A 22,405-nucleotide genomic window follows, 5' to 3' on the forward strand; every position below is an offset into this window, starting at 1 on the left:
ACATGTTTTTGCTCAAATTTCATCGTTTTGCTTATCATCAATAGTTTTGACTGATCCTTGACATGCAATGTATCACTACCCATCATAGTCTGTTGAAGTTTTCATCCCAGAGCTATTCTAAGGCCTCCAAAGTACTCCGAAGTTTGTATCACAAATTCATCATTCTAGACCAAATTTTATACACGATGAATGATCACAGAACATAGTCTACGGTACCGTAAACCGGGGTCAAATTGATCTTCGGGTCGAAATTGATCACACGTTCTTCGGTTAGGTTTAGCATAATTTAAATAATTTCCTTTCTACTATCGTGCAGTTGGGAACCGATACTAAACGATATTTGCTTGAAACTATTTGAAGTATGTTTTATCTAACCGAAAATCGTCTGATCAATTTCGACCCGGAGATCAATTTGACCCCGGTTTACGGTACTCAAAAAGCCTCAAAGCATCCCAAGAAAATTTATGGTGCATGAATAGGGTGATTGAGGTCATCCAAACTACTCTGGAATTTATTTTCTTAAGATATACTGGATCTATCATCATTTGTAATCACTCTGTTCAAGAAATTTAGTCACGTTGATGTCCATTAGACCTCGCAATGTTACAAGCAACTTCATATTGTGGTAGTTGGACAATCCGTGAAATACAAATGGCCTCCAATACACTTTGAAGTTTGGGTTACGATATCTACATACTGTATCATGATTTAATTGTAAAAAAGAAATCGTGGAATGTAGTCTATAGTTGTGTCTCAGTGCATTATTTGCATCATTTTGGTGCATTCATGGGTTATTCCAGGCTTTCCAAACTATTCAGGAATTAGAATCTTCAAGGTCTACATGCTCTACTCTTGTATCTTTTCACTCTATCGGCATAATTCTTTCACGATTATGTCTGTTGCACCTCATAATATTGCGAGTATATCTATGTGTTGCTAGTTGGGTGTCTATTGGCATATAAATGGACCCCAATGTATTTTGAAGTATCGGCCGCAATATCTGTAAATCTTTGGATGTTTTTATTGTAGCGAATGCTCGCGAAATATAATCTACGCTACTCTTAGAGTCTCAGAGTGCAATTCTGATAACATTACAACATTCACTTGGTGATCTAGGTCATCCAAACTATTCTGGAATTAAGACGTTCAACGTCCGCAGGCTCTACTCTTATTTCTCTTTACTCTATCAGTAAAATTCTTTCACGATTCTGTTGTACTCCAAGAATGCCTCTAAAAATTCCTTCAGGATCCACCGTGAAATTCTTCAAAAACTCCCTTAGTATTTAGTTATTCCTGGCATTACTTCAAAAATTCTCCGGGATTTTTTTAAAAGTTCCTTCAGGAATGGCTTGAAAATTTTATTTAGGAAATCCTCAAAAGTTACTTCAGGAATTACACAAAAAATACACCACACCGTCTTCAATCAGAGGTTGTACAGACTGAACAAGCACTAGCATTGAACAACGGACAACACACATAACACCCTGTGGTCCAGTGGAGAATTTTTCGTTTGACGAAAAGAATTTCCCGGTTGGAGCGGAAATCGAACCCACATTCCGAAGCTAGATGACTAACGCCTCTAGATAATTCTGAGAATAACTCCATGAATTTATATCGACATTATTCCGAAAATTTCTTCAGGGATTCTTTCGGACAAACCCTCCAGAAATGCCTACAGGAGTCCGTCCTGGAATTCCTCCAAGATTTTTTCCAGGTCCTCCAAGACTCCTGCCAAAAAATTCTCCAAGCATTCCTCAAGAAATACCTCTAAGATGCCCTCTAGGATGTTCCTCAAAAATTCCTCGAAGAATTCCTTAAGAAACCTGGGGGAAATCCTCCAGAAATTCTTCCAAAAATTACTCCTGGGATTCCTCCGAGATTTCTTTTAGGCATTTCTCCAGGAATTCTTTAAGAAATTTTTCAATGAATTCCTACAGAAATTACTTCAGGAAATCCTCAAGGAACTTCTTCAGAAATTCTTCGAAGAATACTTCCAAGAGTTTCCTCAGGGATTTTCAAAGATTTTTTTAAGAATACCCCTAGAAATTTCTTAATGAATATCACGAGGATTTTTCAGGAAACCTTTAAATAATACAGCTGGAGTTACTCTAAGAAATCGTCCGAGATTTCCTTCAGGGATTTCATTAGAAAATTCTCCAAAAATTTCTTAACGAATTACGCCAAAACTTCCTCCCGAAATAACTCCAGGAACTCCTTCAGGAATTTCTTCGGGAATTCCTCCTGGAATTCCTTAATAAATTATTTTTGGAATTATACCATGATATCCTCCAGAAATTGCCCCAGAGATTATTCCGGAAATTCCTTCAGGAAGTCCTCCGGAAGTTCCTTCAGAAATTTTTCTTACAATATCTTCAGGAATTTCACCAAGAACTTCTCAAGTAATTTCTCCAAGAATTCATCCAGGAATTCCTTCAAGACATCTGCCTAGAATAATTCTAAGAATTCCTACAACAATTTCCCCAAGAATTTCGCCTCGAAAATCCTCCAGAAATTCCTCCAAGATTCTTCAGGAACCCTCTAGAAATTTCTCAAGAAAATACTCCTGGGACAACTCTAGCGATTCATCCGAGAATACCTTTAGGGAATTCGGCAGGACCTGTCCGTGACTTTTTCCAAGAATTCCTCCAAAAAAATTTCAAAAAATTACTCCACGAATTCTGTGCAGAATTCTTCCAAAAATCTCACCAGGAATTTCTCCGAGAATTCATCCAAAAGTTTCTCCAAAACTTCCTCCAGGATTTTTTCCCAGGATTTCTCCAGATAATTCTCCAACACTTCTGTTAAGAATTCCTCCAAGAATCCGTCCAGGAATTTTCAAGTATTCCTATAGGAACACTAATTATAATTTCTCCAAGACCTGCTCCCATACTTCTGTCAAAAATTCCTTCAAGAATCCCTTCAGGAATATGGCCAGGGATTCCTTTATATACCCATCCAAGAATATCTCCAGGCAATTTTCAATAGATATCTTCGGGACCCCCCCCCCCCCTGGAACTTCTCCAAGAATTTCTTCGGGAAATCCTACAAGAATTCCTTCAAGACATCCTCCAAGGATTCCTCCAACAACCCCTTTCAGAATACCTTTCCAAGATTTTCACCAGGAATACCTTTCACGAATTCCATCAAGAATCTCTCCAGAAACTTATTCAGGAATTCCTTGACGAATTCTTTCAGCAATTTCTCCAAGAAATCCTACAAAAATGCATACAAGAATTTCTTCGTGAATTTCTTGGAGGAATTCTTGGAGTACTTTCTGGAAGAATTCATGTAGTAATTTATGCAGGAATTGTTACTGAACTTCCTGGGATATTTCTTAGAAGAATTCCTGGAGCATTTCCTGTAATAATTCATAAAGTAATTTCTGGAGGAATTCTTAAAATAATTCGTGAAATATTTCCGGGAGGATTTCTTGAAGTATTTCCAGGAACAATTCTTAGAGTTATCCCTGGAGGAAATCTATAGGATTCCCAAGAGTAGTTCCTGGGGGATGTCTTGGAATAATTCCTGGAGGAATATCTGGAATATTTCTTGTAGGAATTCTAGGGAAGTTTCCCGGAACAATTCCTAAATAAATTCCTGTAATAATTACACAGCGTAACAAAAATTTACTTTTTGTCTGTCTCAAGAGCAAACTTATGATTTTGAGCCGCTGAATCCGAATCCGGGCTCAGATTTGCTCTAACACGTCACAATTTTGAGCTATATCTCAATTTATAGGGCAAAACATGCGATTTTGGGCTTTTTTGACAGCAAGTCATTAAGCAAGGAAATATTTTTTTAAGCAATCAAAAGGTTAATTGGTCAATTAACATCTAAATTAAGGACTCATGCAAAATATTGCGTTTTACCTAATCAAATTTGATAGTTTTAAGCGATTTATGTTAGGTACGATATTTCCCATACAAGTCACCCTCCAAAAGTTGCATGCAAGTTTTCATACTAACTTAAAATGCTAAAATCTATCAAATATGATTAGGTTAAACGAAATATTTTGCATGAGTCGTTAATTTAGATGTTAATTGACCAATTAACCTTTTGATTGCTTAAAAAAATATTTCCTTGCTTAATGGCTTGCTGCCAAAAAAGCCAAAAATCGCATATTTTGCCCTATAAATTGAGGTATAGCTCAAAATTGTGACGTGTTAGAGCAAATCTGAGCCCGGATTTGGATTCAACGGCCCAAAATCTTTCGGAGACACATAAGTTTGCTCTTGAGACAAAAAAATTTTGCGCTGTGTTAGTGGAGGAATTCATAGAATAATTCCTGAGTAAATCTTGATGGAATTCCTGGAGTATTTGCTGGATGAATTCCTGGAATATACCCTGGAGGAATCCTTGGGGAGAAATTCTGATTGGAATTTCTGGAAGATTTTCTGGAGGATTTCATCGGGAAACTCATCAAGATGTTCTGGAGGAATCTCTAGAGAATTTCTTGAAGCTGTTACGGGAAGAATTCGTGGACGAATCTATGGAGGAATTAGTTGAGAAATTCCTGAAGGAGTTTCATGAAATATTCCAAGTGCCAGTCTTGGAGGAATGCCTTGGTGAATTTCTTGAGAAGTCCATGAAGGAATTTTTGAATGTATTTGTGCTGCAAAGGCATAGGTATTTTTTTCTGGCACAACTGATAGAGAGGATAATACAGAATTAATAATATAAGATTCGAAACTTTCCATGTGTTAACCACATATTTTTAAACTATTTTGATCGTTCTGTGTCAATAATGGCAATTAAGTTGCATTTTGCTTGTGGAAACAAATTGGGAAATTTGTTTAAATTTCTAGGAAAATAAGCCATACTTTTCACACAGTCTCCAGCGCACCAACTGTTGCGTTCAATTTCCGGTCAGTCGTAAATTTAACGCCGTCTCGTCTCGAGCCGAAGACGACGACTATTTTCTTCCAGCACCATCGTATAAACACGGCACCAGTGCCGGCGCCCACTTGACTTGAAATCGAATGTATATGGACAGTGCCCACACAGTCAAACGGACGTCACACTGGCGAAATTGTCATCGATTACATTACATAACATCCTTTTTTAAAGTTTACTAGTTGTGAACATCAAAACTAGAGGCGCACCGATCGTTTTCGCAACCTCTATGTGGACTAGCAACTCCATCTGGTAGACAGACACATTGCTCGAAACGATTAGCGTTCCGAAAAGTATCACTAATGCTGCATATTCCAAAATGTTATAACACTCAATCGTATTAAAATTGGTTTAAAAATCACAATAATTTATTGAAGAAATGTGAAAGAGAACATGGTGATTAAAGAATCGTTTCTATGTTAGACGGAATATGTTCAAAAATCCATTTTCATTCACCAGGCGACCACAGGCTAATCCTTGGGCTTGAGCGGATAGTTTCAAAGAAAATTGTTCCAACTGCTACGTCTCTTTATCTTTGATGCATCGGTGCACCAGGGCTTAACTTGTAATTCGCTCGAACCTCCCCCTGACTGGAAGCGGTACAGTGCACAAAGCACGACGGCGCGTGTTGGTCATAATTATCACTTTGCAATATTTATTCAGCATCAATAAAACTCGTCCGGGCGTTGTTCTAAAATCTATTCCACCAATACTTACCTACTGTTGGACGGTTTCGAGTTTGTTTGTTTGTTTTACTGCTGGCGATGTTTACAAACCAAGAGATTATACCTATTACTTACGGCTAATCCGTTGATTGCACCTTGACAATGTAAAGTGCATTTTGTGCACACGCAATCCAGAGACAACCGAGAGGCCGTACATAGTTTGAACTCGACTTGGAATGGGTAGACTAAAAGGTTCAAGACGACCGAATATTCTTTCTTTACGAAAGATATAAAAGGGTGAAAGATCGACTCTTGTTATTCCGTAGTCTGTGGAACAAGACAGATTCTTACTGGTGGTGCAGTAATGTAGGGATTCCTGTGGAAATCTTGAAACTTACAGGAAATCTGAAAAAAAGGGTGGAATATTAGCAATTTTGAAAAAAAAAAATAGTGAATCAGATATAGTTCTGATTATTCTGATGTGTTCTAGTAAAGTCAGGAGAAATCCTGTGTTCTCAAGAAATCTTCCACGGCACATTGGTCGGGCTCAGTGGCGTCTCGTAACCTCACTTTTTACCTGTTCAACGGCCCTAAAACTTACATTTGTGAAGAATTCAGGATCAGAATCAAATTGAAAATAGATGTAAACGGCTATTCTTGTCATTTTCTACTAATTACAAGCTAATTTGTTGAGAAAATACAAAAATGTACAATCGTTGAACAGGTAGATTTGAGGTTAGGGAATCGCCACTGGTCGGGCTCCATACAAAAAGGCGACCAAAACTCTGAAAAAACGGAATTGATATTTATTTTTTTTCGCCTTATAACAAAGATAATGCATTGTAGTTTTATGATTCTTAATTAAAAGCATACCAGCTTTTGTATTTCAAAGACATTTTCACTGCCAAAGTGGCCTAAGTCATAAAATTAAAAATGAATTATTAGAAAAAAGTAAAATATTAATATTTTGAGAATGGAATATATGTTTTATGTTATCCAGCATATGAAAGCTTGTTATTGGACTGTTTGAATGTACGTATGGTGCAAAATTAATATGTCACAAAACTTTTCAAATTCTCATATATTGTACCTTAGGAATTTTGGTAATTTTTAAGTTAAAAAACGGTTCGTGTCGTCACGTGTCGCCGCAATTTCGAATAGTACTTCTTAAACATCATGCTTAGGGCTGCATAAAAACGTTTAAACTTTTTGCAGAAATTTGCAGTTTTTCAAATTAGAGCTATTTAAAATAGTAATGTTTTTTCATATGTTTTACGTTATTTTTTCATTTTTGACTGAAATAAAATTTATCTTCCCACATTTTTCCCACATTTTTCACACGTTTTGAACAAACTTGATTGGATTTGATCGAAAGATGATCATTTAATTAAATGCAAATTGATTTTCTAACAAAAAACGCAAGAAATGTGGGGTTTGCTGATTTTTACCGTTTGCGAAATTATTGAAGTTACGTAATTTTTTAATACCCCTTTTTAAACACTAAAAATACTATATAACATATCTAGATAACTTATAACTTCGATTAAACACATAAAAAGAGTTTTGGCCGAACTTTATCTTTTTCCGACCATTGTGCACGGGTTGGAATTTTCTTTAGGAGTTTGTTTAGGGATTTGCTTGAAGATCCATCAAAAATTCTTACTGAGTTCTTCCTTGAATTTATCTAGAGTTTTTTTAGAAGTTTGCTAGAGTTTGTTTCTAGATTGGACACATACTTTCTCCAAAGATTCCATCTACTTTTGTGTCTCGTATTTGCTGCTGGTGTTCCTTCTGGGTTTTCTAAGATTATTTTCTGGGATTTCTACCGGGAAACCGGATTTTTGTAGAAACATTGCTTCAAGAGATTTCCCCGGTTTTACTCTCATTGCTTCTTGTGGTAGTCCATCCAGAGTGTCCTTCAAACTTTCCCAAAACTTGAATGAATGATTTCTCTTAGTGGTTTTCCTGGATACCTTTCCAACAGTTTCTGCGAGATTTCTCTAGATTTTTTCTTTACATGCCTACCAGGGAATTTTCCAGGATTTCGCTTGAAGTTTCTCGTGCGATTTCTTATGATGCTTTCAGAATTCAACCCGAAATTACTCTCAGGAAACTTTCCGAGAAGTTCTAGTTTTTCACGGGAATTCTTCCAAAGCTTCTCTCAAAATATCTTCAATTGTTCCTCGCGGAATTCCTCACCAGCATTTCATCTAATAGGGTATTGGTTCCCTTCTTAAGCATGTGGCTCCCATTTTCATCTTACGAAAAACAAAGGATTGAAGCGCTGTTTGTTTTGTTTCTTATTTTTGTATTTTTTGTTAGAAGTGAGCACCCACGAAAACAAAAATAACGGAATCAATCGGTACCGTAATCGCTTGTTTTCGAATAGGATGAATATGGGAGCGTGAGATTAATGATGGAACACATACCCTATTTGTCAGTGAATTTCTTATATATAGAAATTCCAGGAATTACTTTGGAATAAACCCTGGTTAAACTTCTACAGAAATTTCAGAGGAACTGCAGGATAAATCCTGAAATAACATTCGAAAAAAATATTGGTAGAAACTCCCGTAAAGTCTAGCTGTAGCATTAGCATTGAGCAAGTCGCACAAATTTATAGGTTGTACAGTCTCAGATCGCCGGTATGCCTCCTTTCCGTCCGTTACCAAAAGCACAACCTTACCAAATTATTGGCAACTTCCGTCTCTCAGACATCCAACAGCAATATCACCAAAAATTACACGCGAAAATTAAAACGAATTCCGGCACCTCGATGGAATTGAGACAAACTCTCACAACAATCGCGAATCATCCTGCTCAACACTACTAAAAATCAATTTACAAACACTTTTTGAGGTAAAATTTGCGAAATGTATGGCGCCACTATCCATTTCTCAATTCGGCCGGCAATATTCAAAACATCGCGGTGCAAAGAAAACGCGTGACAACGCAGCCGCTCGCGCACACAGTCTGCTACAATCCCCGGCAGAAACTCCCGTAGTCTGCGGAAAAATTTTTGGAAAAAAATCCTGAAGGAAGGAATCTTGGAAAATCATTCAAAAGGAATCCCGGGAGAAATTCCGCGGCTACCTCTGGGAAATATTCTACATATTTCTATTCTTTCCTAGTCTAGCGCTTACACTGCCAGAAGCATCCTGGAAACACCGGAATTTCTTCCGGCAACCTCGGAGAAATATTCTGAGGTAAACTGCTATAGAATTCTCGAAGTAAACGGTACCAGAAATCCAGTGACAATTTCTTGAAGAAAACGCCGAAGACCCGTGAAAAAAACAAGAAATACTGAAAGAAATGTTGATCGGAATTCAGGAATCCTGGAAGATTCTCTAGGAGGAATCCCGGAAAGAATTGCATGAATTTTGAAAAAAAAGCCGGTCGAAATCGATGAATTTTTTAAAACATCCTTGTAGATGAATTTCTGGATGAGTTTTAACTCCTAGATTCATCCACGTCCTCCTGGAATTTGCAAGATCTGATCAGAATCATAAGCTTTCCGGAAATATCTGCTTGATCTAGTAGCAGGAAGATTGTACCTCTAGGAGCTCTAGAGTCCTAACAGATATAGCTTGTTGGAAAGTTATGACTTTCAATCTTGGAAGCAATAATTCAAAAACGTTACCTTTAAGTTATCGTCCAACGTTTCGGTCACATTATTTAGTCAAGGAATTGACTGCTCCGGTTTATCGTGATGGGCGGCCCACAGCATAGGCATTGACATTGGCGTAACTAGAGGGGGGCCTGGGGGGGCAGGCCCCCCCCCCCAGAAACCGCCAGGCCCCCCCCAGAAACCGCCAGGCCCCCCCCAGGAATTTTTCATGACTTTATATATGGAAATTAGAAAAAATCTGAAAACCACTGTCGTCCACTGTGGTCCGACGCACGGATTTGGAGAAAAACCCAACTTCGCTAGTTGAAAATTCCGGGTTTCAACTGCACGTACAGTAATAGAAATTTATTTGGCATAATATGTGTTTAAATTGACAGTTATTGGAGACAAGCAATACTTTGTACATCTTCTTTTTTAAATCGCTGAGAAATTAAATCTAAATGATAATTTCCAGGAATTCCTGGATGGGTATATTTAAGAATCTTTGAATTTTCTAGCATTTTATGGAAATCAAGTATCATGTAGGAAAAAAAACTCTGGTTGAATTTGCAATGGAATTCCAGCAAAAGTTTGTGAATTCCTAGTGAGAATAGATGTACGTAGCTGAAGCGTAAACGAGAGTGTATTCATTAAAACCATGCTGGAGGTGATTTCTAGTCGGACACTATTAATTTCTTTTATTTCGTGGGCCAGGGGTATTTTTGCGTCTATCAAACAACGCACAAGTTCAAATGATCATTGAGGAAGTTTTAATGTATTTAAAAGCTGGTGCTGCAAGATGTAATCGTAAGTTTGAAGGTATTCATGATTGGACTTGTAAAAGACTTGGTATTCATGAGATAATTGTGAAAGAATTCCTGGATGACTTCTTGGAGATTTTTTTGGCTTCTATGTCCCTCTAAAATTATCTAAAAGAATTTCAATACAAATCGCTGGAGGAATTCCTCTAGAAATCCTTCAAATTATTCAAAAAATCTACAAGTAATCCTGAAAAAGCCCTGGGGTGAATCCCTGAAAAACATTAAGAACGGAATACTGAAATTTTTTAACTAACCGCTGAATAATTAAAAAAAAATCCCGAGAGAAATCATTACAAGAATTCTCGAAGCAATACCTGCAGGAATCCCTGGAGTAATTTGTGAAAGTATACCTGGAGGAATCCGAAAAGCAATTATGCTAGGAATTTCAGCAAAAAAAAAAATCTGAAGAATCCGCATCAGAAATCCCTGTAGAAATTACTAGAAAATTTTTTAGATGAATGCTTGGAGGAATTTCTGGATGCATTCCTGGAGGAATCCTTAGAAGAATTTTTCAAGAAATCACAGGAGGAGTTCCTAGATGTATTTCTGGAGGATATCCGGGAGAACCTTCTGGAAAAATTCCATGCGGAATCTCTGGAAAAGTTCCTGGACTAATGCCTGGAGCATTAGGGGATTTTTTTTTATTATCGTACAAATTGGTATGAAGTTTCTGAAGGTTAATGAAATAAGGTAGGGATCATATATATTTGAAAAACTAAATTGAAAAAAATCAAGGTTGCCTAATTTTCCGGAAAACTCCAGTGAAAATCAAACATTTTCCACAGACACCACCTACTTTGAAAAATCATAGGCACATTTTTTTTTGTGAAATCATAAGCAAATTTTCTCAGCAATTCCAAGATGGATTTCTGGAGGAAATCCTAGAAAATTTTTTGGACAAATTCCTGGCGGATTCCCTGGTGTTAGAGCAAGACAAAATTTACATCGATGCCAAGTTTACTTGCGCATCCCTAGGTAGCCAACCGTGTCCAAACTCTCACTCTCTCTGAATCGAGCCGAATCTAAAAACCTTATTTACCTGCAGCTAACGATCGTGTCGATCGCGTCAGCTGTGTATCTAATACATAAGCGATCAGCAGAGTAGGTAGTGTAGGCAAAAACAGCTGTTCTGTAAATTAGTCAGAATAAACCGCCGCGGAGGAAACATCTCCTCTTTCGATCCATACCGGAATAAATGTAGTTAATTTCTGTTCGCGTAATAAACGGTGTTTCGTTCATTAATTATCGAGTTTTTAACCAAGTGTCCGAAAAGAAACCGCGGCGGGCGCGAACATTTGGTCCTTCGAACCGGATTGGTTAAAGGGACACTTGTGTGCGGTTCCGTGTTGGAACCCGGCAATCCCCAGTGCAAAGTGAGCTGCTGTTTGCCAGCGCAGTGTGATAACGGACAAAAAGACTATCAGTGCGCGAAAGCCGTCGGCAAAAAATTGCACGGCTCGGAAGATGCGGGCGGAAGGCAATTCCCGCCGGTTTTGAGTGCTTAAGTGAAGAGAAGTCTGGCCAGCGCCAGTGAATGTTTCCGGCGCCATCGCTGCAGCTGTGGCGCGAAGGTTTGTGTGATAACCAGCCAGGGAAGTGCGGCGCCATCGCGAGGAAGAGCGCGCTGAGAACAGCGAGGACATCTTGAGGGACGACAAACGGGACGAAACCAAAGCGCTATCATCGAGGCGAAGGAGCCCAGCGGAGGACGGACATCTTACTATTGGGAAGTATAGTGCATGTTGGGTGGATTATTGCATGTGGCTTTTGGTGATAATAAATGATTGAAGTGCATGCGAGTTGCTACTTATTTTGGAGCATAGCCCTGAGGTGTCCGCTAGTCGTTGTTTGTCTCGGTGTTCGCTGGATTTCGTGGCTTGTTTGGTCCTCCCTGGTCGTAATTCCCCTCGCTGCTGTCTACATTGTCGTCGAGCAGTCAAACTGTCTCTCGAGGTCGCGATTTTTGTGGAACGTTGAGTCGATCGCGAGTGTTTTGGTGCAAGTGCTAGTGCTGTGCAGTGTGTTATTTTGATTGATTGCGTTTTACGCAGTTAATCGCAGTGCAGTGCTGTGTTCAAATAGTTATCAATGGCCGATCTACGCGCCCTTGGTAAGAGTGAACGACGTGTGTTGAATACGTTGGAAGGATTGGAGAATTTCGCGCGAAGGTACGATCCTACCCAGGACGAATCTCAAGTAGCAGTGCGCCTGGAATCCCTAGAAGGAATTTGCAAGGAGTTCTACGCGATTCGGGAACGGATTGAGATGCTAACAGATGAAACCTCGGAAGATGAAGATGACAAGGATGTACGAGCGCGCGAAAAGGCCAACCTGGCGGCGCTTACCGAGTTCGAGGAGCGGTATTTTCGCTTGAAGGCCAGTCTCACATCGAAGCGAGCTCCCCCACCACCAATCGCGACGACATCCGGAATCGGTCAACCTGGTGACCGGTCAGAATCTTCTTTTTCAAAGGTGAAGCTGCCAGAGATTCGCCTTCCGTCGTTCGGTGGGAGGATTAAGGAGTGGGTCCCGTTCCGAGACAGCTTTTGCAGCCTGATCCATGAGAACAAGCAACTCAACGACATGGACAGGTTCAGCTATTTGAAGTCGGCTCTTTCTGGAGAAGCGTTGCAAGAGATCGAGTCTGTGGAGCTTTCAGCTGCAAACTACAGCGTGGCGTGGAAGGCGCTGGAATCCCGATACGAGAACAAAAAACTCATAGTGAAGGCCCACCTCGATGCTCTGTTTGCCGTGGAAGGTATGAAGCGCGAGAGTTACGACGGCTTGAGCAACCTCATCAGCGGGTTCGAGAAAAACCTCCAGATGCTGCAGAAGATTGGAGAAGACACCGCTGCGTGGAGCACAGTTCTGGCTTACATGGTGTATTCCCGGCTGGATCCTGCCACGCTACGGCAGTGGGAAACGCAACACAACTCCAAGGACGTGCCAACGTACCAGAACATGATCGCTTTTCTTCGCAGCCATTGTGCAGTACTGCAATCCGTCGCTCCCGTGAGTTCGAAGCCGAGCGGTTCCGACTATCGCTCATCGAAGCCATCCGTGTGCCATACCACCGTCAAACCGTCGAGGAAGTGCCCATTCTGTGGAGATTCGTGGCATCCCGCCTTCATCTGTGGAAAGTTCCAGCGGTTACAAGTTGCGGAGCGGCTAGAAGTTGTTTCGAAGGCAAGGCTGTGCCGAAACTGTCTCAGCCTTGGCCATTGGGCCCGATACTGCGATAAGGGAACCTGTCGTCACTGCCAGCAGAAGCACCACACTCTTCTGCATGGAGCACCAATCAGATCCTCCGTTCCACAATCGCAGTCAAATCCTCCGACACAAACCAGACAACAGCCACAATCCTCGCAACCAAGACCGAACCCGAGACCACAGACATCAAACGCTAGCAACACTACACCCAGCAACTCTCAACGACCGAGCACTCAGTCACCAGCCACCAACACAGCCACATCCACCACTCAAACACACATTGCACTCCCAGTTACTCCCACACACAACATTCTGCTCTCCACCGCCCTTGTGAGGGTCCAAGATCGTCACGGCAATACTATGCTAGCACGAGCCCTGCTGGATTCGTGTTCCCAGCACTGCCTGATGACGAAAGAGTTCTCCAGCAGAATGCATTTCCAGGCGTCGCCATCACTTCTCTCCGTTCAAGGGATCGGTTCGTCGATCAGCACGTCGACGAAACTCGTCAGCGCTGTAGTTCGGCCAAGGTTGGAGGACATGTCGGCTTTCTCGCAAGAGATGCATTTCAACGTTCTCCCGCGGCTGACTGTTTCGCTACCGACAGCCAGTTGTAGCATCAGTGGATGGAACCTTCCCGAAGCAGCCTTCCTCGCCGATCCGCGTTTCCACGAACCAGGACCGGTAGACATCATAATCGGAGCAGAGTATTACATGGACCTGCTTCGAAGCGAGCGACACAAGGCGACTGAAGATGGACCTACGCTACAGAATACTGAGTTTGGCTGGATCGTCTCCGGCAAGATACCCGATCACCCTGTCGGTGGATCGCCATCCTTAACTTTCGTCTGCTCCACGAACGATCTTCAAGACCAGCTCACGAAGTTCTGGGACCTAGAAACCTGTCGAAGTCACAGTACGCAGTCACTGGAAGAGTCAGCTTGCGAGGCGTATTTCAACCGGACAACCGTACGAGACGAGGCTGGCAGATTCATTGTGACCCTGCCGAAGAAGGAGAGTGTAATCAGTCGGCTAGGTTATTCCGAGACAACAGCGATCAAGCGACTGATGGGAATGGAAAGACGATTCGCAGCTAATCCCGAGCTGAAAGCGATGTACGCCGAGTTCATTCGCGAATACCTCGAGCTAGGGCACATGAAGGAAGTGGAAGGCGATGCTGAAGATGTCAGGAGGTACTTTCTGCCGCACCACGCAGTTCTGAAACCGGACAGCACGACCACAAAACTGCGAGTGGTTTTTGATGCTTCGTGCCAGACGTCGACCGGTGTTTCCTTGAACGATGCGTTGATGGTTGGTCCCGTCGTGCAGGACGACCTATCCAGCATCTGTCTACGGTTCCGAACACATCGCATAGCCGTGAACGCCGACATTGCCAAGATGTACCGTATGATCCGAGTCCAGCCCCAAGATTACCCGTTGCAGAGCATCAAGTGGCGGAACGATCCAAGTGAACCGCTTCGAACGTACGAGTTGACTACTGTCACGTACGGCACCTCGTCCGCTCCATACCTGGCTACAAAATGCCTACAGCGTCTCGCTGAAGACGGAAAGGCGTCACACCCCGTAGCGTCAGAAGTAATCGAGAAAGACTTCTACGTGGACGACATGCTCACAGGAGTTGACACAGTTGACGAAGGTCGGCAGCTGGTGAAGGAAGTCATCGAGCTGTCGGATTCAGCGGGTTTCACGTTACGAAAATGGAACTCCAACAGCGCGGAGCTTCTCGAAGTCGTCCCGGAGAACTTTCGAGATGAACGTTCCATCCTCGCACTAGATTCCGCCGAAACAGCGATAAAAACCCTCGGTTTAGCGTGGGAACCAGCTACAGATGTCTTCCGTTTTACCTTCCCCTCGTTCAACGGGACTGCGATGATCACGAAGCGCATTGTAGTCTCCGACGTTTCGCGCCTGTTCGATCCGCTAGGTCTGGTCGGACCTGTCATCATTCAGGCCAAGATTTTCATCCAGGAGCTGTGGAAGCAGAGTTGCGGCTGGGATGACCCTCTGAGTCCCGAGTTACAGGAGCAATGGCAGGAGTACAGACGCAATCTAGCTGGATTGGAAAACCTAACTGTTCCCCGCTGGGTAGGAACCGGCGGTCATGCTACTGCTATCGAGCTACATGGCTTCTGTGATGCGTCAAACAAGGCGTATGGTGCTTGCTTCTACGTGCGAACCATCTCCGAAACGGGGGAGGTGTGTGTGAGGTTGCTGACGGCGAAGTCACGAGTCGCCCCACTCGACAACCTGAAAAAGGGGAACAAGCGTCTCTCGACTCCACGGTTGGAGTTATCGTCTGCGTTGCTGCTAGCCCACCTCTTCGAAAAGGTCGTGAGCAGCCTTGGCATACGTGCAAGGTGCTTCTTCTGGACGGACTCAACCATCGTCAAGTGTTGGCTATCGTCATCGCCGTCAAGATGGAAGCAGTTCGTCGCAAATAGGGTTTCGGAGATTCAGCACATAACGAAGGACGGTGTCTGGAATCACGTTGCTGGACTGCAGAATCCGGCGGATATTATTTCCCGCGGAATGGCTCCCGCACAGTTGCAGTACGAATCGCTCTGGTTCAGTGGGCCGTATTGGCTGAGATTGGACGAGTGCAACTGGCCATCAGCCCCACCGATCAGCGAAGACGATTTCGATCCGGTGGATCTCGAAGTCAAGAGCGTCTCTGCAGCACTTCCGGTAATCCAACCAAGCGACATTTTCAGCCTCCGGTCATCGTTCAGCGACCTCCAGCGCATCACTGCCTGGATGTTACGATTCCGCTACAATACGCAATCGGCCAACCGAAGTACGCGACGACAAGGACCCCTCAAGAAACTTGAGCTCGAGGAAGCGACAAAGGCGTTGGTTCGCCTCTGCCAACAAGAAAGCTTTCCGCAGGAGTTGGCAGACCTGACGAGCGGTAGAGAAGTTAGAGAGTCGTCGAAGATCCTAGCTCTAAACCCGCAACTCGAGGACGGAATACTGTGCGTCGGCGGCCGGCTGCATCACGCGTCAATCACAAACCGGCGCAAGCATCCATACATCCTCGATCATCGACATCCGTTCGCGTACATCGTTGTCGCCCACTACCATCTGAAGCTGCTGCATGGCGGACAACAGCTGATCATTTCGACCGTCCGAGAGCGTTTCTGGCCGACAAGTGTCCGGAATCTCGTGCGAAAGGTGCTTCACGAGTGCGTGCCCTGCTTCAGGGTCAGGCCAAAGATCCAGGATCAGCTCATGGCAGATCTCCCACCGGAGAGAGTTACTCCTTGTCCACCGTTTCAGCGCGTAGGAGTCGATTACTGCGGCCCGTTTCAAGTCGCTTACCCGCACCGACGTTCTCGGCCAGTGAAGATCTTCGTTGCCGTCTACATCTGCCTCGTTACCAAGGCTGTACACTTGGAGCTAGCGGCAGACTTGTCCGCTCAAGGTTTCATTGCGACCTTGAAGCGCTTCTCCTCCCGGCGTGGTAAGCCGGAGATAATCATGTGCGACAATGGCAGAAACTTCGTTGGAGCGAGACGTCAACTAGACGAACTTCGTCGGCTGTTCATCAATCAGCAGTTTCAGTCGGACGTAGTCAGGGAAGCGAACGAGGAGCAGATAGAATTCCGCTTCATCCCAGCGCGGTCGCCAAACTTCGGCGGACTGTGGGAGTCAGCAGTCAAATCGTTCAAGATGCTGTTCAAACGGACGATCGGCACGCACACGCTCCTGTACGACGAGATGGCAACGGTATTAGCCCAGGCGGAAGCAGTTTTGAATTCCAGGCCGCTGACTCCGCTTAGTAATGACCCGGACGATTTCGAAGCGTTAACTCCCGGGCATTTCCTGATCCAGCGTCCCCTCACGGCCATTCCGGAACCAGATCTGGATGGAATTCCCGAAAATCGACTGTCAGCCTTCCAAAAGGCTCAACGGTACACACAGCAGTTGTGGAAAAACTGGTCCAAGCTTTACCTGTCGGACCTCCACAACCGGACGAAATGGACTGTACGTCGGAACAACGTTGCGGTAGGGACCATGGTGGTTCTGAAGGATGAAGAACGACCGCCTCTGAAGTGGCAGCTCGGTCGGGTGACAGACGTTCACGCTGGCGAAGACGGAAATGTACGGGTCGTAACGGTTAAGACCAAAGACGGCAGCTACCGCAGAGCAGTATCAAAGATCTGCGTGCTGCCCATCCGTGACAATATTGTATCGTCGAACGGGGAGAACTAAATCTCCTCCACCGGCGGAGGTCGAATCCATCGGCCTCCGCATACCAGTTAAGTCGTTTGTATATTGTGTTTTTCCAAAAAGTAACCCGCTCATTTTTCCCAGTCACGATCGCCCCTGGCTCCGGTCATCCGGAGCAGTCTCCGACCAAGATTCCAATCGAGCCCGTCAAGCGTCATTCGAGGTCTGTATAGTTTCGGTGGTGGTCAGATGTTGCATGGAATGAAGTTCGTCCAGCATGAATGCTTCAGCGGCGTTCAACGCCAGCGCTCCGGCGCCCCGTTAGTCCCGTACTTTATTTGGTACCACCCTTGACTATTTTGAGGTAACCTGCAACCGCATCTGGTAGAGGGCAAAAGTGCACATTTTGCCCTTGGCGTGCTACAAGTGGTCGTCATCTAGCTTGGCCAGTGAGATCGACGCTCGCAGTACGTAGCTTCGTCAAATCAGTAGCAGCCCGTAGGTAATCCCCAGAAGTCATCGTAGCTGAGTAGTGAGAGGGATTCCGATGCCACCCGGCGTCCGCGGAGGCCATGTTGGCCTCCGTTCCAGGCAAGTCCTTTTTTTATTCGATTATAAAGGTAAAAAAGCACCCTCTCATCTGTTTCAGCGATAGCGATCATGCAACATCACCACCGAATTACGTCAACCGAGCAGCCGAAGTTCCGATGGCAAACCGCCATCCCAGCACGACAGTCCGTCGTCGCAGTTCCATTCAGCAGTTCCGACGGCAGTCCCGTCCCAGCACGACAATCCGTCGTCGCCTTGGTCGTCGCAGATCCGCAGCCATAAGTTCCGTTATCATTCCCGTCCATACGCGGCAGTCCGTCGCGGCAAATCAGGCAGTCCCTAGTTCCGACGGCACACTACCGTCCCAGCGCGGCAATCCGTCGTAGCAGTTTGCAGCCCAGTCCGCAGATCCAGTCAAGTTCCGTCCGATACCGTAGCACCAACCCAGATCCAATGCTTCGTCTATCCAGTACGAGAGTGAGAGGGACATCGGTACCGTCCGGTACCCGCGGAGGCCCGCCGGCCTCCGTTCCAGGGAAGTCTTTTTATAATGCGATTAACAAGATTAAAAAGCACCCTCTCATCTCTTCCAGCATTTGTATTTCACTGATCTCCACCAACAATTGCAAGTTCCGACGGCATCCGGCCGTCCCAGCGCGACAATCCGTCGCGGCAGTTTCGACAGCCATCCGTACCAACGGCATCCCGCTCGATTCCGTCGTCCAGTGCGACAATCCGTCGTCGCAGTTTCGTCATCCTCCATACCGACGACATCCAAACATACAGGGCGATATTTCGTCGTCGCAGTTCAGCCAGCATCGTTCCGTCAACGTACTCCAGTCAGCACAGATCCCACGGCAGTCGCCGAAAAATCGCCAATCGAGAGTGAAAACAGAAGTAGAACCTGGAAGAAACGTTCATCAATCAACCCGATGCGGAGTGGATATGTCACCAGTGCTACCCGGCACGTACGGAGGCCAGATTGGCCTCCGTTCCAGGCAAGTCGCTTCAAATTTTGATTATAAAGGTAAAAAAGCACCCTTTCATCTTTTTCAGCGACTTGACCTGCGGCCAGCAGCAGACAGCCCCGTCCGATCGGCGAAACTTACGCACCTCTACTCACCCGATGCACAGTCCAATGAAGAATTCTTCCAACGTCGTCGTCAATACCCAATCAGTTCTCCACGTCCGTGATATCAGCAGCAGCAGCAACTTCAATAATAGCATCAGGCTTATGTTCATTTGTCCCGGTTCGGTGCACCACAGATTAACTCCGACGGACTGCAGCAGAATCAACAACAAACAGTAGATCACCAAAACTAGGTCAAGTGTGTTGACAAATCAGAATGTAGGTCAGTAGTGTGACGATCAATCCTGCACCGAGTCGGCTCCAGCTACATAATAATTGTTTTGTATACCTACCAAAAATTGAATTTTGTATATAGGATATTGGTTTCGGTCCATCTGATCAAAACAAACTGTATTGTTCGTCACGGACGCTTGTGTTAGAGTAGGACAGTTATTGTAATCAAAGATTCCAAGGCGGCCGGCTAATGTTAGAGCAAGACAAAATTTACATCGATGCCAAGTTTACTTGCGCATCCCTAGGTAGCCAACCGTGTCCAAACTCTCACTCTCTCTGAATCGAGCCGAATCTAAAAACCTTATTTACCTGCAGCTAACGATCGTGTCGATCGCGTCAGCTGTGTATCTAATACATAAGCGATCAGCAGAGTAGGTAGTGTAGGCAAAAACAGCTGTTCTGTAAATTAGTCAGAATAAACCGCCGCGGAGGAAACATCTCCTCTTTCGATCCATACCGGAATAAATGTAGTTAATTTCTGTTCGCGTAATAAACGGTGTTTCGTTCATTAATTATCGAGTTTTTAACCAAGTGTCCGAAAAGAAACCGCGGCGGGCGCGAACACCTGGAAAAGTTAATGGATTGATTGATTGATTTGTCTTTTTTAAAGAGACTTTCAGCCATTGGCTCCAAAGTTAATGGATACATTTCTGAAGGAGGCATCCCTGGAGAAGTTCCTGGAGTAATGCCTGGAGCATTAGAGAAATTTCGGATGAAATTCCAAGATAAACTTCTAGAAGAATTCCCAGAAGAACTTCTGGAGGAATTCCAGGAGGAATTCTTGGAGGAATCTCACGGAAGAATCCTTAGAGGAATCCCTGCAGGAATTTCTGGTATATTCTTGGAGGAATTCCTGGTGGAATTTCTAGAAGAACCCGTGAAATAACTCCTGGACGGATTTCTAGAGGAATCCCTGAAGTTGAAATTCCTGAAGAATCTCCTGAAAGAATATCGGAAGCAATCTCTAAAGGATTTCCTGCAGAAATTCCTGGAGGAATGCTGTAGGAATTTCCGAAGAAATTCCTGGAGGGATTCCTGGATCAATTTCTGAAGAAATTCCTGTAGGAATTTCTGAAGAAATACCTACGGTAAATCTTGGTGGAATTTCTTGAGGAGCTCCTGGAGACACTGCGGTAGTAATTTCTGAGGAATTCCTGAAGGAATTCCTATATGAATTACTGAAGGACTTTCTGAAGGAATTCCTGGAGTATTTCTGAAGAAACCTCATAAGGAATTCCCGCAAAATTTCTTAGAGAAATTTCTACAAAAATTCTTGAAAGAATCCCTGGAGATATTCTTGGAAAGAACCCTGGAGAAATCTCTGAAACTCTGGAGGAACCTTAGGAGGGATTCCTGGAGGAAATTCCGGACAAGTTTCAGGTGGAATTTCAGGAGGAATTTCTAGACAAATCTTTATAGGAAATCTTGGGGAAATTCCATGGAACTATTCATGGATTAATTCCAGGAGGAATCCTTTAATCAATTTTTTGAGGAATCGTTCAATGAATTCCTGGAAGAATCTCTAGAGGAATTCTGGAAGGAATCTATGGAGAAATTTCTGAATATATTCATAGAGAAATTCCCAAAGAAATTTCTAGAGAAATTCCTAGAGGAATTCTGAGAGGAATTTCTAATGGAGTTCCAGGAGAAATTTCCAGAGGAATTTCTGGAGGACTTACAGGAGCAATTTCAGAAGGAATTTCTGGAAGAATTACTGGAGAAATCATCGGAGGAATTTCTGAAGGAATCCATGAAATAATTCCTGGAGGAATGTGTAGAGGAAACCTCGGAGACTAAATTTCTGGATTAATTCTTGGGGGAAACCCTGGAAGGATTTCTGGAGGAATTCCCGGAACAATTCCTGAAGGAATTGCTGTACGAATTTCCGAAGAAATTCCTGGAGGAATTCCTGGATCCATTCCTGAATAAATTACCGAAAGTATTCCTGAAGAAATACCTGGGGTAATTTGTGGTGAAATTCGTGGTAGAACTCCTAGAGGAGTCCCTGGAAAAATGTCTGGATTAAATCCTGGAAGAATCCCAGGAGGAATAACTGGAATAATTCTTGAATAAATTCCAGAAAGAATTTGTGGGGAAATTTTTAAAAGAATCCCTTGAGGATTTCCTGGAGGATTCCTGAAAAAATATTTGAAAGAATTCCTAGAGATATCTCAGGAGGAAATCATTCAGGAATCCCAGGAAGAACTATTGAAATATTTCTTGGATAAACTCCGAGAGGAATTCTTGGGGTAATTTCTAAATGAATCCCTGGAGGATTTTCTAGATAAATTCTTGGAGAAATTGTGGTAATAATTTCTGAAGGAATCCTGGATTAATGCCTGGAGGAATCCCTATAGAAATCTCTGGAGGAACTTCTGGAGGAATGCCTGGAGTAACCCCTGGATAAATTCCTGGAGACATGCCTGTATCAATTCCTGGAGGAATCTCTCGAGAAATTCCTTAAGAAATCCCTGGAGGATACCCTGGGGAATTGCCTTGAAAAATCCCTGGAGAAATTCCTGGACTAATGCCTGGAGTAATCTCTGGATACATTTCTAGATGAGTACCTGTTGGAGTTTTCAAAAGAATTCTGGGAGCAATCTAGTGGAGTTTAGAGTTTTTAGAAGAACTCCCGAAGCAATCTCTAGATGAATTTCTGGAGAAATCCTGAGATGAGTCCATGGAGAAACTCCCTGGAGAAATTTCTAAAGAAACCTCTCGAAAAATTCCTAGAGGAATCCTTAGAGAAATTTCTAGAGAAATTCTTGAAAGAATCCCTGGGAAAATTCTTTGAAAAATCCCTGGAGGAATCCCTGAAGCAATTTCTGGAGAAACCTCAGGAGGAATGCCTGGAAAGTTCTGGACAAATTCCTGCAGGAAGTTCTGGATAAATTCCTTGCGGAATCCCAGGAAGAATTCCTGGATTAATCTGTAAAGGAATTTTTGTGGAAATTCCTTGGAACTATCCTTGGAAGAATTCTTGAATGAATTCCTGGAGGAATCTCGAGAGAAGTTCTGGAAGCAGTTAATGGAGGAATTTCTAAAGAAACTCCAAGAGAAATTTCTGAAGAAAATGCAAGAGAAATTTCTAGAGGAATTCCCAGAGGAA

At 43.6% G+C, this 22,405-nt stretch overlaps 2 protein-coding genes and 1 long non-coding RNA gene across 8 annotated transcripts in view; 2 read left to right on the forward strand and 1 right to left on the reverse strand.

The window, feature by feature from the left end:
* Positions 1 to 19,967, reverse strand: LOC134288609 (uncharacterized). The gene is made up of 2 exons (XR_009998062.1): positions 19,862 to 19,967; positions 1 to 10,903 (listed from the first exon to the last, which is right to left on the reverse strand). It is a non-coding gene; the product is annotated as an uncharacterized LOC134288609 (long non-coding RNA).
* LOC109418942 (ribosomal protein S6 kinase beta-2) overlaps positions 1 to 22,405 on the forward strand; it is a 189,508-nt gene that overhangs the window by 140,220 nt on the left and 26,883 nt on the right. The gene's annotated exons all lie outside the window — the stretch shown is intronic.
* LOC134288608 (uncharacterized) overlaps positions 10,895 to 22,405 on the forward strand; it is a 21,570-nt gene continuing 10,059 nt past the window's right edge. Inside the window, exon 1 of the mRNA XM_062853944.1 lies at positions 10,895 to 21,311. Coding sequence (XP_062709928.1) covers positions 12,075 to 17,426 — 5,352 coding nt within the window. The 5' untranslated portion in view covers positions 10,895 to 12,074 and the 3' untranslated portion in view covers positions 17,427 to 21,311. The remainder of the gene's footprint in view (positions 21,312 to 22,405) is intronic.

This window comes from Aedes albopictus, chromosome 2, assembly GCF_035046485.1.
Source record: "Aedes albopictus strain Foshan chromosome 2, AalbF5, whole genome shotgun sequence".
NCBI lineage: Eukaryota > Metazoa > Arthropoda > Insecta > Diptera > Culicidae > Aedes > Aedes albopictus.